The 25348-nt window shown below is 41.1% G+C and overlaps 1 protein-coding gene across 8 annotated transcripts in view; it reads right to left on the bottom strand.

The window, feature by feature from the left end:
- Cdk12 (cyclin dependent kinase 12) overlaps positions 1-23857 on the bottom strand; it is a 73478-nt gene extending 49621 nt beyond the window's left edge. For 5 of the 8 annotated variants that reach the window (XR_003486877.2, XR_003486881.2, XR_003486879.2 and 2 more), the window contains exons 1-5: positions 22746-23856; positions 14457-15332; positions 7039-7215; positions 5752-5891; positions 4391-4561 (exon numbers count right to left, since the gene is read on the bottom strand). Coding sequence is in view for 3 of the 8 variants with exons in the window: in XM_027424051.2 (XP_027279852.1) it covers positions 4391-4561; positions 5752-5891; positions 7039-7215; positions 14457-15332; positions 22746-23788 (2407 nt within the window). In the remaining 5 variants the exon portion in view is untranslated. Of the gene's footprint in view, positions 1-4390; positions 4562-5751; positions 5892-7038; positions 7216-14456; positions 15333-22745 lie in introns of all 8 variants that reach the window. The other 3 variants (XM_027424051.2, XM_027424053.2, XM_027424052.2) reach the window with 2 other exon arrangements.
- Between the last annotated feature and the right edge of the window lie 1491 nt (positions 23858-25348).

Here is a 25348-nt window from a genome sequence, read left to right as displayed (position 1 = left end):
CTCTGTGGCTTTGGAGGCTGTCCTGGAACTAGCTCTTGTAGACCAGGCTGATCTCAAACTCAAGAGATCTGCCTGCCTCTGCCTCCCAAGTGTTGGGATTAAAGGTATGCAGCACCACCATCCAGCTTCAGCCTGCTTTTTGAAACCCCATCAAAACAAAATACTGTAGGTTTATAATTCTGTTAACCAGTAGCATAAAAACAAAACTGTAACATAGGGTCTCAAGTGTAGTAGGCAGGTGGGTCATAACATAGCTACAGCCCCAGTAAAAGGCAGGGATATTAATATAGAGGGTAGACTTCAAGAACTCTCTCAAATTTCCCAAATGTTATGCATTTATTTCTTGAGACAGGGTCTCACACTAAACTTAGAGCTTACTGTTTTGGCTAGAGAGAATGGGCAGTGATTGACAGAGATCCACCTGTCTATGCTTTACACAGTGCAGGATCAAAAACATGCACTGATATGCTCAACTTTTACCTGGGAATTGGGTTCTCCTGATTGCATGGCAAGCACTTTACCCACTGAGTCAGGTCCTCAGCCTCTTTACAATGCTTTTTTCCTTTCTTCTTTTTTGGGGACCCGGGGTGATAGGACAGAATGGGGATAGAAACATTCCCAGTTTCCCTAAAATTTTCAAATAGTTCATATTTCCACAAAAGAAAGATGGAATTAAGGAGTACCTTGGAGAAGATTGAGATAAGACATGGTAACGTGGGCTGGAGAGATGGCTCAGAGGTTAAGAGCACCGACTGCTCTTCCAGAGGTCCTGAGTTCAATTCCCAGCAACCACATGGTGGCTCACAACCATCCCTTATGAGACCTGGTGCCCTCTTCTGGTGTACAGATATACATGGAAGCAGAATTTTGTGTATATTATAAATAAAATAAAATCTTAAAAAAAAAAAAAAAAAAGATCTGGTAACCTAAGTAACATAGATACAAGGATGGAGAGATAGCTCAGAGCACTGGTGGCTCCACCAAAGGTCCAAGAATTCAGATCCAAGATCCAAATTACCACTTACAAACACCTGTGATTTTTCTTAGAAAGAGCTATAGAGATGGCTCAGCTGTTGAGTTCTGTCAACTGATTAAAAGTGCACTTTAAGATCAGAAAAGGATGTCAGATTACCTAGAAACTTTTTTTTTTTCTTTTCTTTTTTTTTTATTTTTTGTTTTTTGAGACAGGGTTTCTATGTGGCTTTGGAGGCTGTCCTGGAACTAGTTCTTGTACACCAGGCTGGTCTCGAACTCTCAGAGATGCGCCTGTCTCTGCCTCCCCAGTGCTGGGATTAAAGGCGTGTGACACCAACACCTGGCTTGGGCTTAAGTTTTATTCTAAATTTTTATTCTAATTTAAACCCAGATTTTTTCTACTTAAGATTGTATTTATTTATTATATATACAGCATTCTGCTTCCATGTATTTCTGCACACCAGAATAGGGCACCAGATCTCATAAGGGATGGTTGTGAGCCACCATGTGGTTGCTGGGAATTGAACTCAGGACCTCTAGAAGAGTAGTCAGTGCTCTTAACCTCTGAGCCATCTCTCCAGCCCCTAGAAAACAGTTTTTAAAAGGGTGTATGAACCAGGCATGCTAGCACACACTTGTACTTCTCAACACTCAAGAAATTGAGACAGGAAGTGTGACAATAGCTACAAGGTTGCATGTACTATACATCAAGAACTTGTCTCAAAATTAAATCAACAAAAGTATATAAAATCACATCACTGACTATGGGGAATTCATTCTAAAAGTACAATGTTAGCCCAGTGGTGGGGGTGGGGGTGAGGGTGGTGCAAGCTTTTAACCCCAGCACTTGGAAGGCAGAGAGAGACTGGTGGATCTCTGGGTTCAAGGCTAGCCTGGTCTACACAGTAAGTTCCAGGACAGCCAGGACTATCACAGAGAGAAACCCTATCTCAAAAGGAAACAACAAAAAAATAGAATGTTTTACAATTTGTAAACAGTACAGACCATAATTATACAAATATAAATGATGCTGTTCATTATTTGTTATAGTAGACACACACATTCACTTAGCTGTACAGTGCATGACTAGGTTCAATGCTGGGGAGCATATAGTGGGGTGGGTTCAAATTAAGGCTATATACATTTTTACTGTGTTTCTTAAAATCATTCTAAAACTACTATGAAACCCCTTTGATTAAGCAAATCTATCTAATTCGCTATCTTGTAATTCACAGGTAAAGACTGTTTAGTGGTCTAGAAGAGATAATCCCAGTTCCAGGGGATCTGATAACCTCTTCTGGTCTTTGTGGGCACCAGGTACTCATGTGGTACATAGACATGTGTAGACAAAAATACTCATACACATAAAATAAAATCAAGTAAACCTCTTTGAAAAAGTATTTTGTTTGTTTGGTTTTTCAAACAGGATATCTCTGTGTAGCCCTAGCTGTCCTCAAAATTTGCCCTGTAGACCAGGCTGGCCTTGAACTCAGAATCTGCCTTTGACTCCCAAGTGCTGAGATGAAAGGCATGGGCCACCAGCACCTGACCTAAGAATGTGTATTTTATTAATCAACAATACTTAGCAAAAACCAACAAACAAAAACACTTTAAAAAAAAGATTAAGTCTTATATATTACCTAGGTAGGACTCAAACTTATTATGTAGACTAAGCTGGCCTTGAACCTAAAATCCTTGGCTAACTTTCCAGTTGTGATTATAATTCATGGGAAGGTCAGAACAAAAATAAATCTTAAGGAAAAAAAAGATATAAAAGCAAGACTGAGGGGGCTGGAGAGATGCTCAGAGGTTAAGAGTGCCGGCTGCTCTTCCAGAGGTCCTAGTTCAATTCCCAGCAACCACATGGTGGCTCACAACCACCCATAATGAGATCTGGTGCCCTCTACTGGTATGCATATATACATGGAAGCAGACTGTTGTGTACATAATAAATAAATTCTTAAAAAAAAAAAAAAAGAAAAGAAAAGAAAAGCAAGACTGAGGTCAACCTGTCAAAAAAATCCACACAGGAAGAACTACACATGGTAGCCTATCACTTCAATCCTACCACTTGAAAGATAGAGGCAAGAGGATAACAAGTTCAATGTCATCCATATTGATACAGCAAGCGTAAGGCTAAAAAGTTCACACAGGTAAACAAGCTAAGAAAGGAAAAATATAATGATGTGGTATTATGCACCTATAATCATATTATTTGGCAAGCTGTTGAGCAAAGCAGTTCACGAGAAATTGCAGGCCAGCCTGTATTACATACTAAGACCCTTGTCTCAATATAATAAAGCAGGAGCTGGAGAGATAGCCAAGCATTTTAGAGCACATGATGCTCTTGCAGGGGACCTGAGTTTGGTTCCAAGCAACCAAAATGGGTGTCTTACAACCACCTATAATACTAGCTCCAGGAGATACACCCTGGTCTACATAGCAAGTTCTAGAACAGCCCAGCCAGGAGAGGGAGAGGGAGGGAGAGAGAAGGGAGAGAAGGAGAAAGAGGATAGAGGGGAAGAGAAGAGACAGAGAGACCTTATCTGTAAAAGTAAATAAATATAAAAACAGAAGCTGAGCCAGGCTGTGGTGGCAGCATTAGGGAGGCAGAGGCAGGCAAATCTGAGTTCAAGGCCAGTCTGTTCTACAGAGCCAGTTCCATGAAAGGCTTCAAAGCTACAGAGAAACTCTCAAAAAACAAAACCAAAAACCAACAAAAAAGCCCAAAAAACAACCCCCCAACTCTGAAAAGAGAAGCTGTATGGTTCAGTAAATAAGACTTGTAGCTCTTGCAGTGGATCTTTAATTCCCAGAATCCACATGGCTGCTTACAAAAAAAATATACAGATGAAAACACAACTGGAAATCAAAGGCAGGCAGACATCTCTGCAAGTTTGAGGACAGCCTGGTATACAGAGAAGCCAAGGCTACAAGGAAACTGTCTCAAAAATAAATAAATGCTGGCATGGTGGTGCATGCCTTTGATCCCAGAACTTAGGAGGCAGAGGCAGGCAGATCTCTGAGTTCGATGCCAGTCTGGTCTAGTGAATTACAGAATGGCCAGTACTATGTTGAGACCCTGCTACCCCCACCGTTGCCAAAAAAAAAAAAAATTAGTTAGACCATTCAATGTTCTTGCAGGCACACATGTGCTTGCAGATAAAAACTTCATACACATGAAATTAAAGGACCTGAAATTTCGGGGTCTGGAGGTGGCTCAGAGCTTAAGAACACTGATTGTTCTTCAAGAGGTCCTGAGTTCAATTCCCAGCAACCACATGGTGGCTCACAACCATCTGCAATGAGACCTGGTGCCCTCTTCTGACATGCAGGCAGAATACTGTATACATAGTAAATAAACAAACAAACAAAAACAAAACAAAACAAAAGAATCTGAAATTTCTGCTATTACCTTTGTCTTTCTTGAAATCCAGTGCATCTTGTTTGTCTGTGACAATTTCCTTCATGTTAACAACACTTCGATGGACTAACTGACGAAGAATTTTGATCTCCCGGATGGCTGTGATTGGGAAGCCCTCTTTCTCATTGTCTAGTCGAACCTTCTTCAGAGCTACTAGTTCTCCTGCAAAAACATACGCAAACTGTCACTATAAACAACTTAGTCATCCTCATGAACTAGCATTACACATTCTTGCCCTCACAGACTTAAGCATTTTTGTGTTTTTATATAAAACCACTTCATTTCCCTTCTCTTTTTTTTTAGGGGGCTAAGACTGAATTTAGAACCTATGATAAGCATTTCTTCTATCATCGGACTACACAACCAGCCCTAGTCCTATGTTCCCCATTCTTCATACTGAGTCATGCTGATATATAATCTCATTATTTTCCTAACCCCCTTTCTCATTTCTGAGACCTGATCTTGCAAGTAGACTGAGCTGTCTCCAACTTATTTTCCTACCTCTGCTTCCCTAGTGATCTCATATGAGAGAAGGACTACCTGCAAGTTGTCCTCTGCCCAATGTGTACCATGACACAAATAAGCCCCAAAGAGACAAACAGACACATATATGTGTATTCATTAATAAATAATATTATAATACCATCCTGGCAAAATAATACAAAAATTTCCAACAAACACTAAAAATTTATAACACACATACACACACAAAAGTTTTGATAAACTGCTTGTGTAAGTCCAAGGTTCAAATCCCAGCACCAAACCATAATACAAAACAAAAAACAAAATACTTCAAGTCAAAACAATTAATATTCAAAACAGACAACAAAAGTAGAGGAATTAAGCTTTAAGTTTATAATGCTGAAAATCAATATAGTGCTCATAAATGTACTCAAACACTGAACTATATTCGTAGCCCAAAATGAAAGCTTTACTATAACATTATTATACAGTCAGCTCTCTGTATCTTACATGTCATTCATAGACTCAAACAACTGTAGACTAAAAACATTTGCCAGTGGTAATAGATACTTTCTGAACTGTACATAATCAGACATCATTTTCTTTGTCATTAATCCTTGAATGATAACAATGTTTATTCATAATTTGCCTTTATTCATACCATGAATATTCTAGAGGTAATTTAAACTAAACAGGAGGATGAGTAGGGGTTACATGCAAATATTATGCTATTTTATGTAAAGGACTTGGTACAGCGAGGTCCTGGAACAGACACTAAGGGTTGACCAAACTATTCTTTTGGAACATTTTAATCTACTTAATAATTAAGAGAACAAATTAGAGCCTAAAACTTATTTTATTAAATCTATTTAAAATATTAGTAAATGTACCTGTGTCTTTGTCCTTGGCTTTATATACTTGGCCATAGGTTCCTTCTCCAATTATCCCAATAATGTCAAACTTATCCACACATCGCTTCCCCCAATCACTCTCAGTTTGTCTTCTTTCTCCATAACGAGGACAACAAATTCTAAAAAGTAACCCAGTGAAAACTGTTACTTTTTGCTATTAAGTGACTGGCTTTTCATAAAATTTTTACCGAAATGGCAGAAATAAAATATTAACTGTCAGTGGTTATAACAGAATTCTGACTTCAAAAGAAACAAAGTGGTGGCAGGATGTATGAATTTCACTAAATACATGGATCACTTTTAAAATAAAAAATGTGGTTAGGGCTGGCATGGTGGTGTCTTTTATTATCTTCTTTTTAGGATCTCACTAGGTAGTTCCTGGGTGTCCAGGAACTCACACTGAAGACCAAGCTGGCCTTAAACTCAAGAGATCAAACTGCCTCTATCTCCCAAGTAGTGAGATTAAAGGCATGCAATCTCAGTGAGTTCCAGATCAGCCAGGGACACACAGTAATATCCTGTCTCAACAACAAAAATGTTAGCTGTGTTTTATGCTTGGTGGTTTGAATGAGAATGGCTCCCATAGACTCTTATACTTGAATGCTTAGTCATCAGGCAAAGGAGTTCTTCCATAGGATTAGAAAGATTAGGAGGTGTGGCCTTATTGAAATAAGTATAAACTGGAGGTAAGCTTTGAGGTTTCAAAAGCCAAAGCCAGGCCTAGTGTTGCTCCCACTATCTGCTTATGGATCAGGATGTAGCTCTCAGTATGGCACTTACATGCTATCGTGCTCATAACCATGGTGAATGCATTAAATGTCTGAAATTGCAAGCAAGTCCCAAAATAGTTTCTTTCATAAGAGCTACATCAGCCAGAGTAATTCATCAAAACAATAAAATAGTAACTAAGATAGGTATCTAGAGGATAAGCATTCTTCCAAAGACTGTTTTCCCACAAAAATGAAATAAAAAACGAAATAAAATGAAATAAAAAAATAAAATAAATTGTTGTCTCTCAATTCTATGAGTTGTGGAAGCTATATAAATTTCAGATTTAAAATGAAAGAGATCTGCCAGGCGTTGGTGGCGCATGCCTTTAATCCCAGCACTTGGGAGGCAGAGGCACAGGATCTCTGTGAGTTAGAGACCAGCCTGGTCTACAGAGCAAGTTCCAGGACAGCCTCCAAAGCCACAAAGAAACCCTTTCTCGAAAAACCAAAAAAGAAAAACAAAAAAAACAAAGATTCAACCGTAAAAAAAACTTACTTTGGTCTCTTTTTATATGGTTGTTGAGGTGGTGTAATTGCCTTTGGCTCTGGAGAATCTGGGGGAGATGGATCTCCACCAGGTAGCTCAGGAGGAAGAGGCAAGTCTGTGAGTAAGTGGCGGGTCCTCTGTTCCTTCTCTTTCTTTGCAGGCTTTGAAGGAAGCATTTCTTTTGGACTAAATAGAGATGAGAGGATAAAAAGATTACTCACAGACTATGCAAACAAAGCTTTAGAACAACATTATAATGACGAACTATTAAAAAGATTAAGATTTTACTTCTGGGAGTTAAACAGATGGCTCAGTGACTAAGAGCACCAGTGGCTCTTTCAAAGGACTATGGTTCAATTCCAAGCACACACATGATAGCTCACAACTATCTGTAATGACAGTCCCAAGAAATACCATATCCTTTTTTGGCTTCTGTGGGAAGCAGACACATACATGATGCACATATATAAATGTAGGCAAAATATTCATATCCATAATAATAATCTTTAAAAATAAAGACAGAGACTAAAAAGTTGCTATGCAGTAGTGGCCTTTAATCCGGGCCTTGTCTACAGAGCTAGTTCCAGGACAAACAGGGTTACACAGAGAAACCCTGTCTCAACTAAAAAGTTAGAACTCATTGAAGTGTATTAGTTACTCACTCCTGATTAATATAACCAATTTATTAAAGACACCAATGACTTGATGTTTTCATTTTATGAAGTATTAACATTCTTTCAGCATTGTGAATATTTCTATTTTCTAATGTGTGAAAATACTTGGGGAACACACTTAACATACTAATATTTAAGGTATATTTTACTAAAAATTTTTTATTTTTTTGTTTTTGTTTTTCAAGACAGTGTTCCTCTGTGTAGCAGTCCTAGCTGTGCTGGAACTAGCTCTGTAGATCAAACTGGTCTTGAACTCTTATTTTTATATTTGTGTCTGGGCACTTCATGCATTCAATGATTGTAGAGGCCAGAAGAGGGCATCAGATACCTTGGGACTGTTGCTACAGATGGAATGTAAACTGCCACGTGGGAGGGGTGCTAAGAACTGAACCCAAGTCCACTGGAGGAGCAGCCAAAGCCCTAAACCTGAGCCATCTCTCCAGCCCATACCAGGTGCCAGACCCTGAGTTAAATACCCAATACCTGGCAGGAAGGGGAAGGATGGATCTAAATTTGGTGAAGTATAGGCAGGAGAATCAGATATTAAAAGAAGCCAGCCTCAACTATACAGTAAGTTGTTTTGTTTCTTTTTGGATTTGTAAGACAAGGTGTCTCTGTTTAACCACCCTAGCTGTCCTGGAACTCTCTGTAGACCAGGCTGGCCTTGGAACTCTCAGAGATCCACCTGGCTCTGTCTCCTAAGTGCTGGAATTAAAGGTGTGCCACCACTGCCCAACTTAAACTTATACAGCAAATTGAGGCCAGCAGCTATATTTAATCCCATTTCAATATTTAAAACAATACAAAAAAACCCTATGGCACCCCTGAAATAAAATGTACAAAGCAAGTTGTAAAAGTCACAATGTAGATTGAAGCTCATACAATTCATGAAACTTACTCTTTAATAAAAGATAACTTTCTCTGTAACAAAATATCTAAATGAAAAAGGCCAACAATTTAACACTACTTGATTATTGAAGACTTAAAAAGAACTTGGGAAAAGGAAATACAATATCAAAGTGTTTTACAGCTAATTTGATATCAAAATTACTAAAAAATATATTTAAGTACTTTAGTTATTTGGAATATACTTCAATAATCTTTTTTTATGTTTTTAAAAACATTTTATGCATTTGAAAATATGTATTAATAAAAGCATAAACTGCTGGGCATTGGTGGTGCATGCCTTTAATCCCAGCACTGGGGAGGCAGAGGCAGGTGGATCTCTGTGAGTTCGAGACCAGCCTGGTCTACAAGAGCTAGTTCCAGGACATCCTCCAAAGTCACAGAGAAACTGTCTCAAAAAACCAAAAAAATAAACAAATGAAAGCATAAACTACAATAATTACTACTATATAAAGAGGGAGGACTATGTTAGTTATTCTTGAAAGATATAGTTTGCTGTCTTTAAAATTTTTAAGGTTGATTCTTTTTCATTTAAAAAAAAATACAAGTTCATAGTGTGAGCCATATTCCTTTTCATTTGTTTTTAAAGATTCATTTTCAAAAATTTTGTGTGTTTGCCTGAATATATGTCTGTGCATCATGCACATGCCTGGTGTCCATAGAGGTCAGAAAAGGGTGCCAGATTCCCTGGGACTGGAATTATAGATGGTTGTGAGCCACCATGTGGATGTGGTGAATTAGACCTGGGTCCTCTGGAAAGGCAACCAGGGCTCTTCTGAGCCAGTCACTGCAATATTTTTTTTACAATACAGTTGAAAACAAATTTTAAGCCTGGCATTGGTGGCACACATCTTTAATCCCAGGACTCAGGAGACAGAGGCAGGTGGATCTGTGAGTTCGAGGCCAGCATGGTATACAGATAGATAGGATAGACTCCAAAGCTATACAGAGAAACTCAGTCTCGAAAAAAACAAAAATTAAAAGAAAAAAAATTAATGTTTGTACTTAGCCTACTTTTTCATTTTCATATAGTCCAGGATCCAGGCCCAGGGAAATGGTGCCACCCACAGTGACTGGGACTTACCACCTCAACTAATATAATCACCATAATCCCTCATAGGCCTGTCTAGAAGCCAGATTTCAATCATCTTTGAGCACGCAAAATAAGAACTCTCAAGCTAAAAAGGTAAAAAAGTTTAAGCAACTATTTCAGATCTACTAAGGCCCTGACAGGACTCACATAACCAGCAAATCATAGTAGTCAGTATAGAAAAAAATAAAGATATCTAGAAATCAGAAAACTAGTCAAATTTTAGATCTTTTTTATTTTTTTGAGACATACTGCCACTATGTATTTCTGGCTGACCCTGAACTCCCACCAATCCTTGTACCTTAGCTTCCTGAGTACTAGGATTATAGATATGTGCTATAAAGCCTGGTAAATCCAAATTTAAAAATGTATTTTAAAACTGTGTGTGCATGTGAAACTATGTGCTTAAGCAGACCAAGTATCAGATTCCCTGGAACTGAAGTTACAAGAAGTTGTGATTTAATGGACATGGGTGCTGGAGACTGAAATTAGGTCCTCTGCAAGAGAAGCAATTATCTCCAACTGCTGATCAATTTCTTCAGCCCCAGAGCCCCACAACATTTCTGTTACATTTATTCATCTGAGTGCTTTGCCTGCACATATGTCTATGTACCACATGTATGCCTGGTACATGAGGAAGTGGTGAGCCTCCATGTGGGTGCTAGGATTTGAACCCTGATCCTTCATAAGAGTAAGTAAGTGCTCTTAACAACTAAGCTAACTCTTCAGCCCCCAAAAACCATTAAAAAAATTGTAACCAAATTTATTTATACCAACAGCTGGATTTTGTACTACAAAAATCATCATAAATGATAAGGCTTCCTACAGGCAGCAATCCAATTTACATTTATAAATCAGGCAATTCTTTGGTGGGAATTCACATTGACTATGGGGAACCCATTCTAAAAGTGCAATGTTAGATCCTGGAGGAGGAGGAGGAGGAAGAGGAGGAGGTAGTGGTGGTGGTGGTGGTGGTGGTGGTGACACACACCTTTAATCCTAGCACTCAGGGAGGCAGAGGCAAGCAGAGCTCTGTGAATTCAAGAGGCCAGCAGGTCTAATATGCAAGTTCCAGGACAGCTAGGGCTGTTACAGGGAAACCCTGTCTTGAAAGACAGAGAGGAGAGAGAAGCGAAAGAGGAGAGAGAGAAGAGAGGAGAGAGAATGAATGGAATATAAGCTTTAAAAATCTATCTAATTTTTAAATCTCTAAAGAAGGAAAACTATAATTACACAAATACTGTAAAACTCTTGAGATTTTCTTAGTTCTGTTCACTAGAGGGGAAGAAAACTCAAAGTATCTGAATTGTCTCAATACTATCACTTAAGTCTATGTTTAACACTTAAGTTTTTTTCCTCACAGACTTATTTGGTGGCTTAAATATGGTTTATTACCATTGAAAAATGTACATTCTGTTAGGCCTGTTGGCACATGCCTTTAATCCCAATACTCAAAGAGGCAGATGCAGGAGGATCTCTATCAGTTTAAGGCCAGCCTGGTCTATGAAGGGAGTTCTCGGACAGTCAGGACTACAAAGAGAAACATTCTATAAGATTCTATTTTAAGAAAGTTTATTAGGAATGAGTCTTTAATAGGACATGTACCACACTAATTTGAAGAGGTCAAAATCTTGCTTCAGTAAATGTCAATATATTAAAAACCCTGAAAAGACCAGCACTTGAGGGGCAGAGGCAGGCCTGGTCACAGAGTGAGTTCCAGGATAGCCCAAACTGTTTCACAGAGAAACCCTGTCTCAAAAAACAAACAGCGGGCATTGGTGGCACATGCCTTTAATCCCAGCACTCGGGAGGCAGAGGCAGGCGGATATCTGTGAGTTCAAGGCCAGCCTGGTATACAAGAGCTAGTTCCAGGACAGCCTCCAAAGCCACAGCCACAGAGAAACCCTGTCTTGAAAAACCAAAAAAAAAAAAAAGCTTTACAGCCAGCCAAGCCTAAAATAGTCAAAACAAACTTGAAAACATAATGAGGACCCATAAAAATCTAATGTTTAACAAACACTACAGCTTTTGCTATAAGGCACTAAATGTGCCAAATATGGGGAGTCTGATATAATGGAGATATTATGTGACAAAATTACCAGGAAATACTGATGTATACACTTTATCCATATCTACAACTCATGATTCCTCATTCACAATTTTTAAAGGTTCACATGTGGGGTGTCCAAGAGCTTGGGGACTAGAAAGATGGCTCAGTTGTTAAGAGCACTGAATGTTCTTCCAAAGGTCCTGAGTTCAATTTCCAGCAACCAAATGGTGGCTCACAACCACCTATAGTTGGGATCTGATGCCTCTTTCTGGAATAAAGGAGTACATTCAAATAGAGTACTCATATAGATAAAATAAATTTTAAAAAATCTTAAAAAAGAAAGGAAGGAAGCAAGGAACCCCAAAGCTCAGGCCATGAAGCAGGAGGAATTCCTTGAGTTCAAGGTCAGATGAAGTTATATAGTAAATTCTAGACTAGCCTGGTATACAAGCATATTAGAGATCACCCAAAGCATTTTGGTAAGCTCATGTCTCAAAAACAAACAGAAAAACTGGGAACAAGGGTCTGGAGTGATGGCTTAGCAGTTTACAGCATTAGCTGTGGAAAACTGGGCACCTAGGTGTTGGCTCAAAACCACCCTACAATTTCAACTTTAGGGAGATCTGACATTGTTGGCCTCCTAGGGTGCCTGCACTCATATGTACAATACCTCCCTACATATATACACATAGCAAACTAGACAGTAAAGCAAGACTTTATCCAAAAGCAAAACACTTCAACCACCCTACCCATTCCACCATCCATTACTACTCTCAAACATTTTAAAGGTGTAAAGGGAAAGCTTGGAACAATAAGCTTTTAATAATTAAAACGGGGTTTCAGTGAGGAGACCACGGAAATCTGCAGGACCGCCTGTAGATAAGTTCAGTACTTATCCCTAGCATAGGTGTGGACTTTGGGAGCCCAGTCCACATAGAGGACTACTCCCTGAGCCAAGACACATGGGAGTGAGCCTAGGCCCTGTTCCAAGGGCTATGATAGACTCTGATGACCCCCTATAGAAGGCCTCACCCTCCCTGGGGAGCAGAGAGGATATGTGATAGGGTGTTAGTTAGGGGTGGCAGTAGGGGAGGAGGGGAGGGAGTGGGATTGACAAAAAAAAAAAAAAAAAAAGTAGTAAGTTTGAAAAACAGGGCAGGGCGATGGTGGCGCACACCTTTAATCCCAGCACTCGGGAGGTAGAGGCAGGTGGATCTCTGTGGGTTTGAGGCCAGCCTGGTCTCCAGAGCAAGTGCCAGGATAGGCTCCAAAGCTACACAGAGAAACCCTGTCTCGAAAAACAAAAACAAAAAAATAAAGAAAAAAAAAGGGGATGTAATTTAACATAAACAGCACTTACTTTTGTATTTACAACAAAGTTCATGACAGTAAATGCAATTCATCCCCTAGAAAAAGGTAAGATCTTAACAGAAAAAACAGTAAGACCATATTTCCATGTATGTGCTGGCTAAAGCATATCTGTTTGGAGGTCTTGTTCATCTAGTAAGGCCAATAGATTAAAAATACCTTTCATAAAATCACTTATGAGATTCCTGCTTCATAATCATTTCAGTAATCAACACTCAAACTACTCATTAAAATTTAAGATCTTCCCATTATCCCATTCTGAGTTATAGTCTAATTAGCAAAGATTCTTCATACTGCTCTTTTTTTAACTATAGGATAGGTGATTTTTAAAACTTATATCACCTGATGGATAGTGATGGTGCATGCCTTTAATCCGAGCACTTGGGAGGCAGAGACAGGCAGATCTCTGTGAGTTTGAGGCTAGCCTCAGAGACCTGAGTTATCAAGGTGTCCTCGGGTCTCCAATGCATACATAAATGAAAATAGTTCACTTAGGCCTGGAAAAGATGGCTCAGGGGTTTAAGAATGATTATTGCTCTTCCAGAGGACATGGTGTTTCTTAGCACTCATATGACAGCTCACCAACACAACTACAGTTCTAAGAGATGCAATAACCTCTAGCCTACACTGTCCTATTCATGTGGTACACATATATTCATGCAGGCTCGTAGACATACATATAAATAAACAAAATAATAATAAAGTTAGGGCTGGAGAGATGGCTGAGTAATTAAGAGCATTTGCTACTCTTCTGAAGAACTTGATTGCAGCTGCCACATGGTAGCTGGGAACCATCCATATTTATTCCATGGGATTCATCATCATCTTCTGGCCAAATATTACACACACATATGTACAGGCAAAATAGTCATACATGCGTGCACAAACACACACAAATCTAATTCTTGTCAGGCATAGTGGTGCATGTCTATAATCCCAGGATTCACGAGATTGAGGCAGGATTGCTATGAGACTATATAATGAGTATAACAAGACCCTATCCCCCCCCAACCCCAGAAGGTGCCCATCAAGAGGTAATTCAGCAGGTAAACACACAACTGACTCCTACCAAATTTTCCTCTGGCCTCCACACTAAGACACAGTATACACATTCAAAAATAAGGTAACTTTTTAAAGTGAAAGAAAAAAAAACCCAAAGTTCTAATGCTCTACTCTCAAGCAATACAATAATAATACAAATAATAAAAAACAAAAAAACAAGTCCTAACCATAAAAGCATCCTTAAAAGATATGCATTCTAATAGTTTCAAAAAATTTAAAGAGAAAATAAATCATAGATAAAGAAGACTAACTTCTTTCATCCTATTATGGGACTTACCTATCCATATCATCATCCCCAGGTAACAAGGGAGGGAGGGGCAGAGGAGGCAATGTTGAAGTTTTCAGGTGTGGAATAGCAGCTGTTACAGATACTTGAGTCTTCACAGAAACCTGTACAGGGGGCTGAGAATTTGTCTGAGAGGATAGAGTAGCTGTCCTTGGGTGAGGAGATGAGGGCAATATTGAAGTACTAGAAACAGGAATTTGACTACATGGTGGTTGGGGAGGAGGCAGAGGTGGCTGCAGTGGAATAGCTGGTAGTGGAGGCAAAGGTGGCAAAGGGGGTGTCTGAGGTGGAGGGGTAGTAGACGGTAAAGGGGGTGGAGAAGTAACTGTGACAAGAGGTGGAAGGGTCTCCTTTTCTGAAGTCTCTGTCTCCTTTGAAGTAACAATCACTTCCTTCAGTGCTACAGGTTTAGCGTCTTTTGTTCCCTGTGCTTTCAAATCCTTAACAGGATGCTTCTGCAAGTTCTCATCCACCTTAACTTTCCCTGTATCTAAACAATTTTTTACCTCTGTGTTTGAATGTGCTACATTTACCAGTTCAGTATCTGTGGTAGATTTTTCTGACTTTATACCTCTGGGTAACTTTTTACACTCTAACCCTGACTCCTTCACCTCAACTTTATCTTTTTTAGTCAAAGTTATAGGTGAACCCTTGGAATCTTTTCCATCCATTTTTGCTGCTGCTGCAGCAGCTGCTCTTTCCTTCTTTTTTCTACTGAGTTCCGCTCCCAGGCTGGAATTCAATGGAAGCCTGACAGGTGAGATACTGGAATGACGGCTACGTGACCCGGATCTCTTCTTCTTACTATGAGAAGATGAGTGTCTTGAATATGCAGGACTTCTGCTTCTGGACTTCAAGGATTTCCTACTGAAAACAAAAACAAAAACAAAACAGAGTTTAAATCAACAATATACAGAGATATAAAGAGAACAATAGGTCAGCAAAAAATAGGGTCTGGATCTGTAAATTTAATCCCATTCTGAGTTACCAATTTTAAAAGTAGATTAAAGCCAGGCATGGTAGCATACTCCTTTACTCCTAGCACTTGAAAGGCAGAGGCCAAAGAACATGGGCTCAAAAACAGCTTACTGTCTCAAAAAAAAAGTGAGTGAGGAATAGGGTTAGGAGAGTCTGGCTCAATGGTTAAGAACACTGGCTACTCTTCCAGAGGACTGGGGTTCTAATCCCAAACCCCATATGATGGCTAATTAACTGTTACTCTAGTGCTGAGTGTTCAAACTCCCTCTTCTGGCCTCCCCAGGAACTGCAAGTAAATGGTGTATAGACATACAGGCAAATAATCCATACATATAAAATAAAAACAATTATAAAACAAGTCAGGCATTGTGGTGCATACATAAAGCCCTGGCACTTGGAAGGCACAGACCAGTGATCTCTGTGAGTTCAAGGCCATCTTAGTCTACAGAGTGAGTTCCAGGACAGCGATACCCTGTCAGAGAAAACACACACACACGATACCCTGTCAGAGAAAACACACACACACACACACACACTCTCTCTCTCTCTCTCTCTCTCTCTCTCTCTCTCTCTCTCTCTCTCTCTCTCTCCCCCCCTCCCTCTGGGAGGGAGGTTCAAAGTTGAGACTAGAGAAAAGGCAGATGCATGCAGATCACTGTGAGTTCAAGGCCAGCCTGGTCTACAGAGCAGGTTCCAGGACAGCCAGTGCTACACAGAGAAACCCTGTCTCGAAAAGAAAAAGAAAAGGGTCAGTGGTTAAAAGCACTTCCCAGTACTTGGTAGCTCAAACCCTCCAACAGCTATGTATCTATCTCCTTGAACACCAGGCATGAACATGGTACAGATACATGCATATAAGCAAACATATACATATTGTTCAGAAAAGAAAAAAAAAAAAAACAAAGGCATCCTCTGCTATACAGAAAACTCAAAGCCAGCTTGTGCTACATGAGACCATCTAAAAATAAAACATAATTCTAAATTCTGTATGAGTCTATACTTGAATTAAGTAAAATTAAAAATTCATTTGGCTAGGACTCAGCTCCGGTTTGTAATCCCAGCACTTAGAACACACACTCAGTTACTGAGCAGCCAGTACGAACCACACAGTGAGGTCCCTGACAACTTGAACTATATTCAGACTTTGTTCCAAATCAAATAAGGAACTGGAAGAGATGGCTCAATGGTTAAATGGGCACTAATCTAGCAGAGGACCCAAGTTTGGTTCCCAGCACCCACACTGGGCAAAACCACCTGTAACTCAAGATCTGGGAATCTAGAAGCCTCTGGCCTTCATGGACATATATGCACACAAACACATACATAATTTAAAATATAAAAATAAACACTAAAAAAGAAAAAAAAGAACCAACCATCTGGGGTGGTAAGTTCATGCCTTTAGGACCTCTGTGAATTTGAGACAGTCTGCTCTACAAAGGAAGTTTCAAGCCAGCCTAAGCTATGAATTAAGACCCTGTCTCAAACAAAAGAAAACAAAAACAAGTAAAACAGAAAGGTTAACAGTACATACTGGTAATCATAGACTAAGGAGGCAGAGACAGAATTGTTGCAATTAAACAATAAAATAAAGAAAAAATAAGCTGGCAATGTGTTGTAGCACTAGGGAGGCAGAGGCGGGAGGGTCTATGAGTTCAAGGCAAGCCTAGTCTACAGAGCTAGTTCTAGAACAGACAAGGTTACACAAAGAAATCCTGTCTTAAAGGAAAAATTTTAAGAAACAGAAAAGCACCTAAATTGCCCATTATGTACTTATATCAGATGGCATGTCTCCACTTCAGAATATAGTCATATTCACAATGTTTACTTTGAGAAATTTTGTTTTCTAAATCTTTGCCTGTATTTCGGTAAGAGAACCATGTCTGTACCCAGTGTCAAAGGACTTCAGAGGAGAGCATCAGAACCCCTGGGACTGGATTTAGAGATGTTTGTGAGCCACTGTATGGGTGCCAGGAATGTTCTTCTGGAAGAACCAGTGCACCTAACCACTGAGCCAAGACTTCATTCAGCCCAACTTCCCTAAATTTTAATTATGGTACTACTTTATAGACTCAGTTTATTATAAAATTGTGTCTCTAGAAAACAAATGTCCAATATACAAAATTTAGAAATTTAAAAGCTATAACATTTCTTGGTATCTTTTTTATCATCTTGTCCTAGTCTCCCCTCAAGTGTTGGTTGATATTAAAGGTCTTACTTACAGAAAAAATGATTTCCACTCAACTTTTTAGGACATGTAAGACAAGAAATTACTACATGCACAAATCAACTTGTTTGTTTTTGAAATGGGATCTTACTATGTAGCTCTGGCTGGCCTGAAATTTGATATGTAGACCAGGCTGGCTTCAAACTATGCCCAGCTACAGTTAATGTTCTTAACTGCTCAGCCATTATACAAAATAAATTTTGTATGAGGAATGACTGTGAATAAAATCTGGAAATCTGGGCTGGAGAAATGGCTCAGCAGTTAAGAGCACTGGCTGCTCTTCCAGAGGACCTGGGTTCAATTCTCAGCAACTACATGGCAGCTCACAGCTGTCTATAACCTCAGTTTCAGGGTAACACCCTCACAAGGACAAACATGCAGACAAAACACCAATGCTCATAAATTAAATAAAAGAAAGAAAGAAAGAAAGAAAGAAAGAGAAAAAGAGAAAAAGAGAAAAAGAAAATCTGGAAATCTAGCCAGGAAGTGGTAGCCCATACCTTTAATCCCAGCACTCGGGAGGCAGAGGCAGGTAGATCTGTGAGTTGGAGGCCAGCCTAGGCTACAAACCCTGGAGAGAGAGAGGGAGAGGGAGAGGGAGAGGAGAGGGAGAGGGAGAGAGAGAGAGAGAGAGAGAGAGAGAGAGAGAGAGAGAGAGAGAAAGAGAGAGAGAGAGAGAGAGAGAGAGAGAGAGCGCTCTGGAACTTTAGAATCTTTAAAATCTCATTAATTACTTTTCCACTCATTAATTACTACTTTTACTATAGCCCCTTAATGGGTATATGACCTTGGGCTATCTGGCCTGATAGAGATGGTGCTTGTGTGCCTATAAGACCTTTTCTTTCTTTTTTTTTTTTTTTTGTTTGGGCATCAGTTAAATAAACTTAGAAGAAAACAAGAGTTGCCAATATACTCATCAGCTACTGCTGTTCTGGCACCTGAATTCTAGTGCAGCTTTACACACACATTTCTTTTTTTTTTTTTTTTTTTTTTTTTTTTTTTTTTTTTTTTTTTTTTTTTTTTTTTTTTTTTTGTTTTTTGAGACAGGGTTTCTCTGTGGCTTTGGAGGCTGGCCTGGAACTAGCTCTTGTAGACCAGGCTGGTCTCGAACTCACAGAGATCCACCTGCCTCTGCCTCCCGAGTGCTGGGATTAAAGGCGTGCACCACCAATGCCCGGCCAAGACATTATAAGGAAGGACAAAGGGGTGGTGAAAACCAGGTCAGGCGTTGGTGAAGCAGTGAATGGTTGGTCCCCAGCTTTCCAAAGACTTTGCAACTGATTTACCATATCTTGTATTTATGAATATATTTTCCCCTTTCATATCTTAATAAATCCTTGATAAACCTTAAACAGACACAAATGGATTTCTCATTACAATCCTGCTCAAGATTCAGTGTGAGGAAAAATCAACAATACAAACCACTAAAACTGAGTACAGCCAAGCATGATGGTTCATGCCTTTAGTCCCAGCACCCGTGAAGAGGTAGGCAGATCTCTTTGCATTCAAGGAAGGCTGGTCTGTATAAGACCCTGTCTTGCCAGGCGGTGGTGGCACACACCTTTAATCCTAACACTTGGGGGAAAGAGACAGTTGGATGTCTGTGAGTAAGGCCAGCCTGGTCTACAGAGTGAGTTCTAGGACAGCCAGAGCTACATAGTGAGACCCTGTCTCAAAGAAAAAAAAAAAAAAAAAGAGGTACTGGACCATATACTGTTGTGGCAAACACCTTTAATTATAGTACTAAAGAGACAAAGGCAGGTGAAATCTCTGAGTTCAAGCACAGCCTCACTTACACATGGAATTCCAAAGCAGCCAAGACTACAGTTAGACCCTATCAAGACTAAAGCTGGGGGTTGGGGGGGGGTAGCTGGAGAAATGGCTCAGTGGTTAAGAGCATACTGACTGTTCTTCCAGAGGTACCTAGTTCAATTCCCAGCAACCACATGGTGGCTCACAACTACCTAAAATGAGATCTGATGCTCCACTGGCATGCAGGCAGAAGACTATATACATAATAAATAAAATAAAATTTAAGAAGTAAAAGTGTTCAGGGACCATTAAAAAAAAAAAAAAAAGAATAAAGCTGGATGTAGTAGCCCATGTCTTAAATTTCAACACCAGGGAAGCAGAGGCAGGTGAATCTGAGTTCTAGGCCAGCCTGGTCTACTTCGTGAGCACTTCCTTAACACGCAAAAATCCCCAAACTCTGACCCATAACCAAAATGGTACTTGTTTCCAGTTTCTTGTTTTTCCCAAATGCAGAGTCTACCACAGAGTGCCAGAACAGTCAGAGCTACACAAACTCTGTCATCAAGTCAAAAAAAAAAAAAAAAAAAAAAAAAAAAAAAAAAAAAAAAAAAAAAAAAAGAATACAGGGCCAAAGTATACTATGTAAATTGAATTATATCACCAGGCCTCTTTTTGAAGGGAGAAGAGGCCTTTTAGATTCTTATGTCAGCACTATAGAAGCAAGAGGCAGCCTGGTCTTGTAAAGCAAGTACCAGGACAGCCAGGACTACATAGAGAAACCCTATGGGGGAGGGGGGCATATAAAGAAATAGGTTTATTATTATTATTTTGCTTGTATATATCTGTGGAGGTTGGAGGATAACTGAGGATCAAACAGGTATTTAGCCATCTTGTCAGCCTATTCATTGTTTGGTCTTTTTGAGACAGGATTTCAAATAGCCCAGGCTGGCCTCAAAAATCAAAATCCACTTGCTAAGCTTCTCAAATTATGAATGTGTGCCAGGCTGCTCAGGCTCTTTTTTTTTTTTTTTTTTTTTTTTTGCAATTTCCTGTTGTAAATTCGAATAAATAAAATTATGTGGGTACAAATAATGCTTTCTAGAAGCCAACAAAAAAAGGTGCATGTTTCCAATATTTTATATTTTCATCCCCCACTACTCTCCTGTATCCCTCCGGGTTTATACCTGCCATCACTGCATTAATTTCAATTAAGGAACACAACTTTCTCAGTTCTCTTAAGTGAATTGAGAACTTGGTATCTGCTATTTTCTCTAAGAATCTATCTAAAAGGAATGATTTAAAGACAAAATCCTATTTTAGCCTTTTATATATCTAAACTCAACAGTAAAAAATTTTTCATGTAACCTTAATAACCTTAATGTTAACACTCTCAAGAAAACAAACATTCTGCCTATTATTATCTGTCTGTAATCCCAACAGTCAAGAGCTTAAGGCAGGATTGCTAGAAATCCCAGGTCAGTTTGAGATGTGCATAGGCTACATAGGCAATTTCAGGCCACCTCAGGTTACAGTGTAAAACCTTGTCTAAAAAACACAAAATTCTAAAAATACTTCTTAGGTTCCCTTTCAAAACTATGCAACATTATAAATGGCACATTCATGACTTATGTATTCTGTTTAATCATACCTCTCTAAAAAAGTATAAACTCTAAGAAATGGTATACATGCTAGATGTTTACAAAAAGTATGCTGTTTGCTATGACTTTGAGATGACTCTAAACAAAAGATGCACCAATGAAGGCCAACAGATGTGACAAAATGTTAGTTGCAAAATTTAGGTGTTAGATACATGCATGTTTATTATAATTATTTCAACCTATGTTTGAATTTTTTTTGGTTTTCTCTGCTCTGGAGACCAGGCTGGCCTTGAACTCAGAGATCCCCCTGGCCTTTGCCTCAGGAGTGCTGGGATAAAAGGCGTGCGGCACCAACGCCTGGCTGAATTTTTTAATTACAGAATGAGAAAATACTAAGAAAACTTAAGCACTGTAGTTAGGCAAATACTCTTAAATTTTAAGTACCTTTAAGACAGTGAAATATACACTGACTTATAAAACACATGAATGAATTAATATTTACCAGTGGTCTTCACTCATAAAATGTACTGAGTCACACTGTGTACAAGACACAATAACATGCTTCATATATATTAATCTTCACAACTGCCTTGAAGTAGGCAGTTTTATTCCTATTTTCCACAAGAAGAAACTCAGGTGTGGACAAATTAGATCATTTGCCAAAGGTCACTAGGAAATATTAAGATTCCACTCAAAGCTGGGCGATGGCAGCGCACGCCTTTAATCCCAGCACTTGGGAGGCAGAGGGACCACAGGGAAGTGCAGCCCACTCCATCTCCCATTAGAGGAAGGAAAGGGGGCCCCCAGGCCCAAGCCCAGTCCCAGAGTCCATCAGTGCTTAGGGTTACTGTCACACAAAGCCCTACTCTATGCAGACTAGAACAAGACATACATTTAAAAGAGTATTTAGGCCGGGTGTTGGTGGCACTTGCCTTTAATCCCAGCACTTGGGAGGCAGAGGCAGGAGGATCTCTGTGAGTTCGAGGCCAACCTGGTCTCCAGAGAGAGTGCCAGGATAGGCTCCAAAGCTACACAGAGAAACCCTGTCTTGAAAAAAAAAAAAACAAGCTGAAGGCATTAGTACCACCTAGTTCAAGGAAGATTTTGAAAATTGTTAGTATTAACAAGGTAAGTCAACAGTGGTGCTGTAAAAAAAAAAAAATCCAAAATACCAAAATAAAAATTCAACAAACTGTCTTTGAAACCTGTTTTTGCTAGGCTGTATGTCAAAAAGAAAACACCCTCATTAGCTCAATTTTCACTAAACAGTTACAAGATAGGGCTCTTCAGTAAAGTAATAGTGATAATTATAGATCTGGGGACATATCTAGACAAAATTGGTAGGTTAACAGGCAAATGGACTAAAAATAATAGAAATTAAAGTTTATAATTTTTCAATTCTCTTGTGAGTTCCAATAAGGTTTAAGCACAAAGTTTTAAGACAAAGCAACAAGTTGTTAAATAAGTTTTGGAGACTATGCACTCCCTAAGCAGAAGGGTGATTTCTTACAACAGAAGATTCCCCACTAGTGAAAAGTACCTACCTACCTTGCTTGAGCAGTTGGAGGCATGTGAAATCTTTCTCAATTCTGGGTTAAGGGAAAGCCAGACTTACCTAGATGACTAGCCAACCTAGTTAAAGCAAACTTTAACAAAATGTTATAAAGTCTAACTGCCAGTCCCTCCCAACCCACCCTACTTCACGAAAGACAGGTAACAACAGCTCACCTGGGGATTGGACTCCGACTCAGAGACCTCTTGCTCAAGAAAGGGCTGCTAGATCGCCTTCGACCATAGGGGCTGGGCGATCTCCCGCTGTAAGAGCCACTCCTTTCATAGCTGGATGACCGTCTCCTGCTATAGGGACTCACGGACCTCTGTCGTCGGCTGTAGGGACTGGGTGACCGTGTGCTGGACTGGTAAGCAGAAGGCTCTTTGTAGGGTGGACTGATTGACTGCCTTCTTGAGGTACCGCCAGGACTCTTCTTGTAGGAGTCATAATTGCTAGAGGTGTGAGACCTCGGGGGGCTAAGGTCATAGTCTTGGCCATAAGAAGCTCCCGAAGGGCTGTCATCTTGCTTGGAGCTGTCAGACCACTTCCTATGGGGACTCCTGGACCTCCGTTTGGGGCTATCTACCGTTTTGTAACTTTTGGGTGTTTCCCTCTTCCGATGGCTTTTGCTGCGGTCCTTGTGTCCAGACTTTAACTCACGTTCCTTGCGTGTCTTCTCCTTGTGGAGTTTGGATGACCTGGATTCCTTGCTGCTGCTTTTGGATATCTGCGCCTTCCCGTAGTCATCGCTCCCCTCCAACGAACGCTTTGAACTTCCCGATATCCGGTCCTTCACAGATCCCGACTTGGAGACTTCCTGGTTTTTCTCCTTTTCCGTCTGTTTAGTTTTTAGCAAGTCTCGGGACCGCCGGTGCTGGTGGTGACGATGTCTGTGCAGGCGGTCGCTCCGGTCCGTCCCGCGACGCTCGTCGCTGTCCCTCCGGTCTAACTTGAAGGCCATGTCATCGGAGAAGGTGTCTGAATCGGAGCTGATGTCATCGTACTCCACCAGAGGTTTGATTACCGTGCCCAAAGACGCCGCCTCGGGGGTCACCAACCCCATGTCTTTGGAGTGCTTGGACTTGTGCCGCTTGTGCTTCGACACCAAGCGGTGACGCTCCCTGCTGTTGGAGCTGCCGCCTCCCGATGACGGCTGCGAAGTTCCACAAGCGCCTCCGCTCCCGTCCTTCTTGCCCCCATGTCTCTCCGAATTGGGCATTCCCTTTGCCCGGGCCTCAGGACGGGGGAAAGTTCCCCGGCGCTCCCAGGAGCCCCACCCTCCCCCCCAGCCCCACCTCCACGCCCACCACCAGAACCCCGAAAACGGGGTGGGGAGGGAAGACGGAAGGAAGGAAGGGAAAGAAGGAAGGAAGGAAGGAAGGGACCTCAGGCCAGGCTCCTCCTCCCTCTCGCTCCTCAGCGCCCTCCTACATGAGGTGGGGGGAGAAGCAGCGAGGGCAGAAATGAGCTTCTCGGCAGCCGAGGGAGGGAGGGAGAGCGAGCGAGGCGCCCGCCCGAGCTGCTCGAGTCCGCCCCTCGCCGCTGCCCGCCCCCGCCGAGCCGCCCTTCAGGCCCGCGAGCCCGGCAGCCCAAGGAAGCAGGAAGCCGCCCGCCCGGCAGAGCCTGAGGGGCCGACTCCGGCTCCGGCGCCCCGGGAGGACTGCGCGGGCCCTTCCCCTGCCCGGTCGCCCGGGCCCCGCGGCCTAGGCTGCCTGCCCTCTCGCTTTGTCCCTCGTTTCTGAGGGAGGCCCTTGCCTAGCCTCCGCCTCAGCCCAATACCTCACACACTCATTTCGCTCCCTCACACAGACTCAGTCACACACTAGATTAAACCGAAACGGCACTTGGCTGAGGGGGAGGGGCGAGCTCCCGAAGTATCGCGAGACTGCACTGGACTCCCGCGATACTTCGTGCTTCCCTTTTTTTTTTTTTTTTTTTTTTTTTTTTTTTTTTTCTCGACCCCATTTCGCCAGACAACGCGAGAAGAGGACCCGAGCCGCGGACGCGTCCCGTTAGACTCTCGCGATAAGTTTCCAGCTCCCCTTTGGAGAGGTTTCTAGAAGCGGAAGTTGCCGAGTTTACCTTGAAAACTTGAACCTAACCGGTGGCTCGCTGGGTCCCCGCGGAGACGCGTCCGACCACTCGTGCGAGAAGGATTGTCACAGCTTGTTGTGGTGGTGGTTTCGAGACAGGGTTTCTCTGTGTAGCTTTGGAGCCTATCCTGGCACTCGATCTGGAGACCAGGCTGGCCTCGAACTCACAGAGATCCACCTGCCTCTGCCTCCCGAGTGCTGGGATTAAAGGCTTGCGCCACCAAAGCCCGGATTTTCAGATTTTTTTTTTCTTAATCAAAGGACAGGTAAACAGTGAACCGTGGGGACGTGATAGCTGACGTCTGATGGTATAAAGAAAGCTTGCTGCTGAGTGCCAGGCATTGTGCATTGAATTTCTCTGCCCTCAGGAATAACAACCCCTGGGGCCGGTGGTGGTGGCTCACACCTTTAATCCCAGCACTCGGGAGGCAGAGGCAGGCGGATCTATGAGTTTGAGGCCAGCCTGGTCTCCAGAGCCAGTGCCAGGAAAGGCTCCAAAGCTACACAGAGAAACCCTGTCTCAGAAAATTAAATAAAAGAGCATACAGCCAGCAGGTATCCTTTACTTTTTGAGATCTAGCCCAAACCTGGTTGATTAACTGAGATTTGGTTCTGTCTGCAAGCATGTCTATGTAAACTAGAAGAAGGCACCAGATCCCTTGGGAATAGAATTATAGGTGGTTTTG

Source organism: Cricetulus griseus, chromosome 7 (genome assembly GCF_003668045.3).
Source record: "Cricetulus griseus strain 17A/GY chromosome 7, alternate assembly CriGri-PICRH-1.0, whole genome shotgun sequence".
Classification (NCBI taxonomy): Eukaryota; Metazoa; Chordata; class Mammalia; order Rodentia; family Cricetidae; genus Cricetulus; species Cricetulus griseus.
Note: the sequence above shows the minus strand (reverse complement) of the source record. Positions and strands in the feature narration are given on the sequence as shown.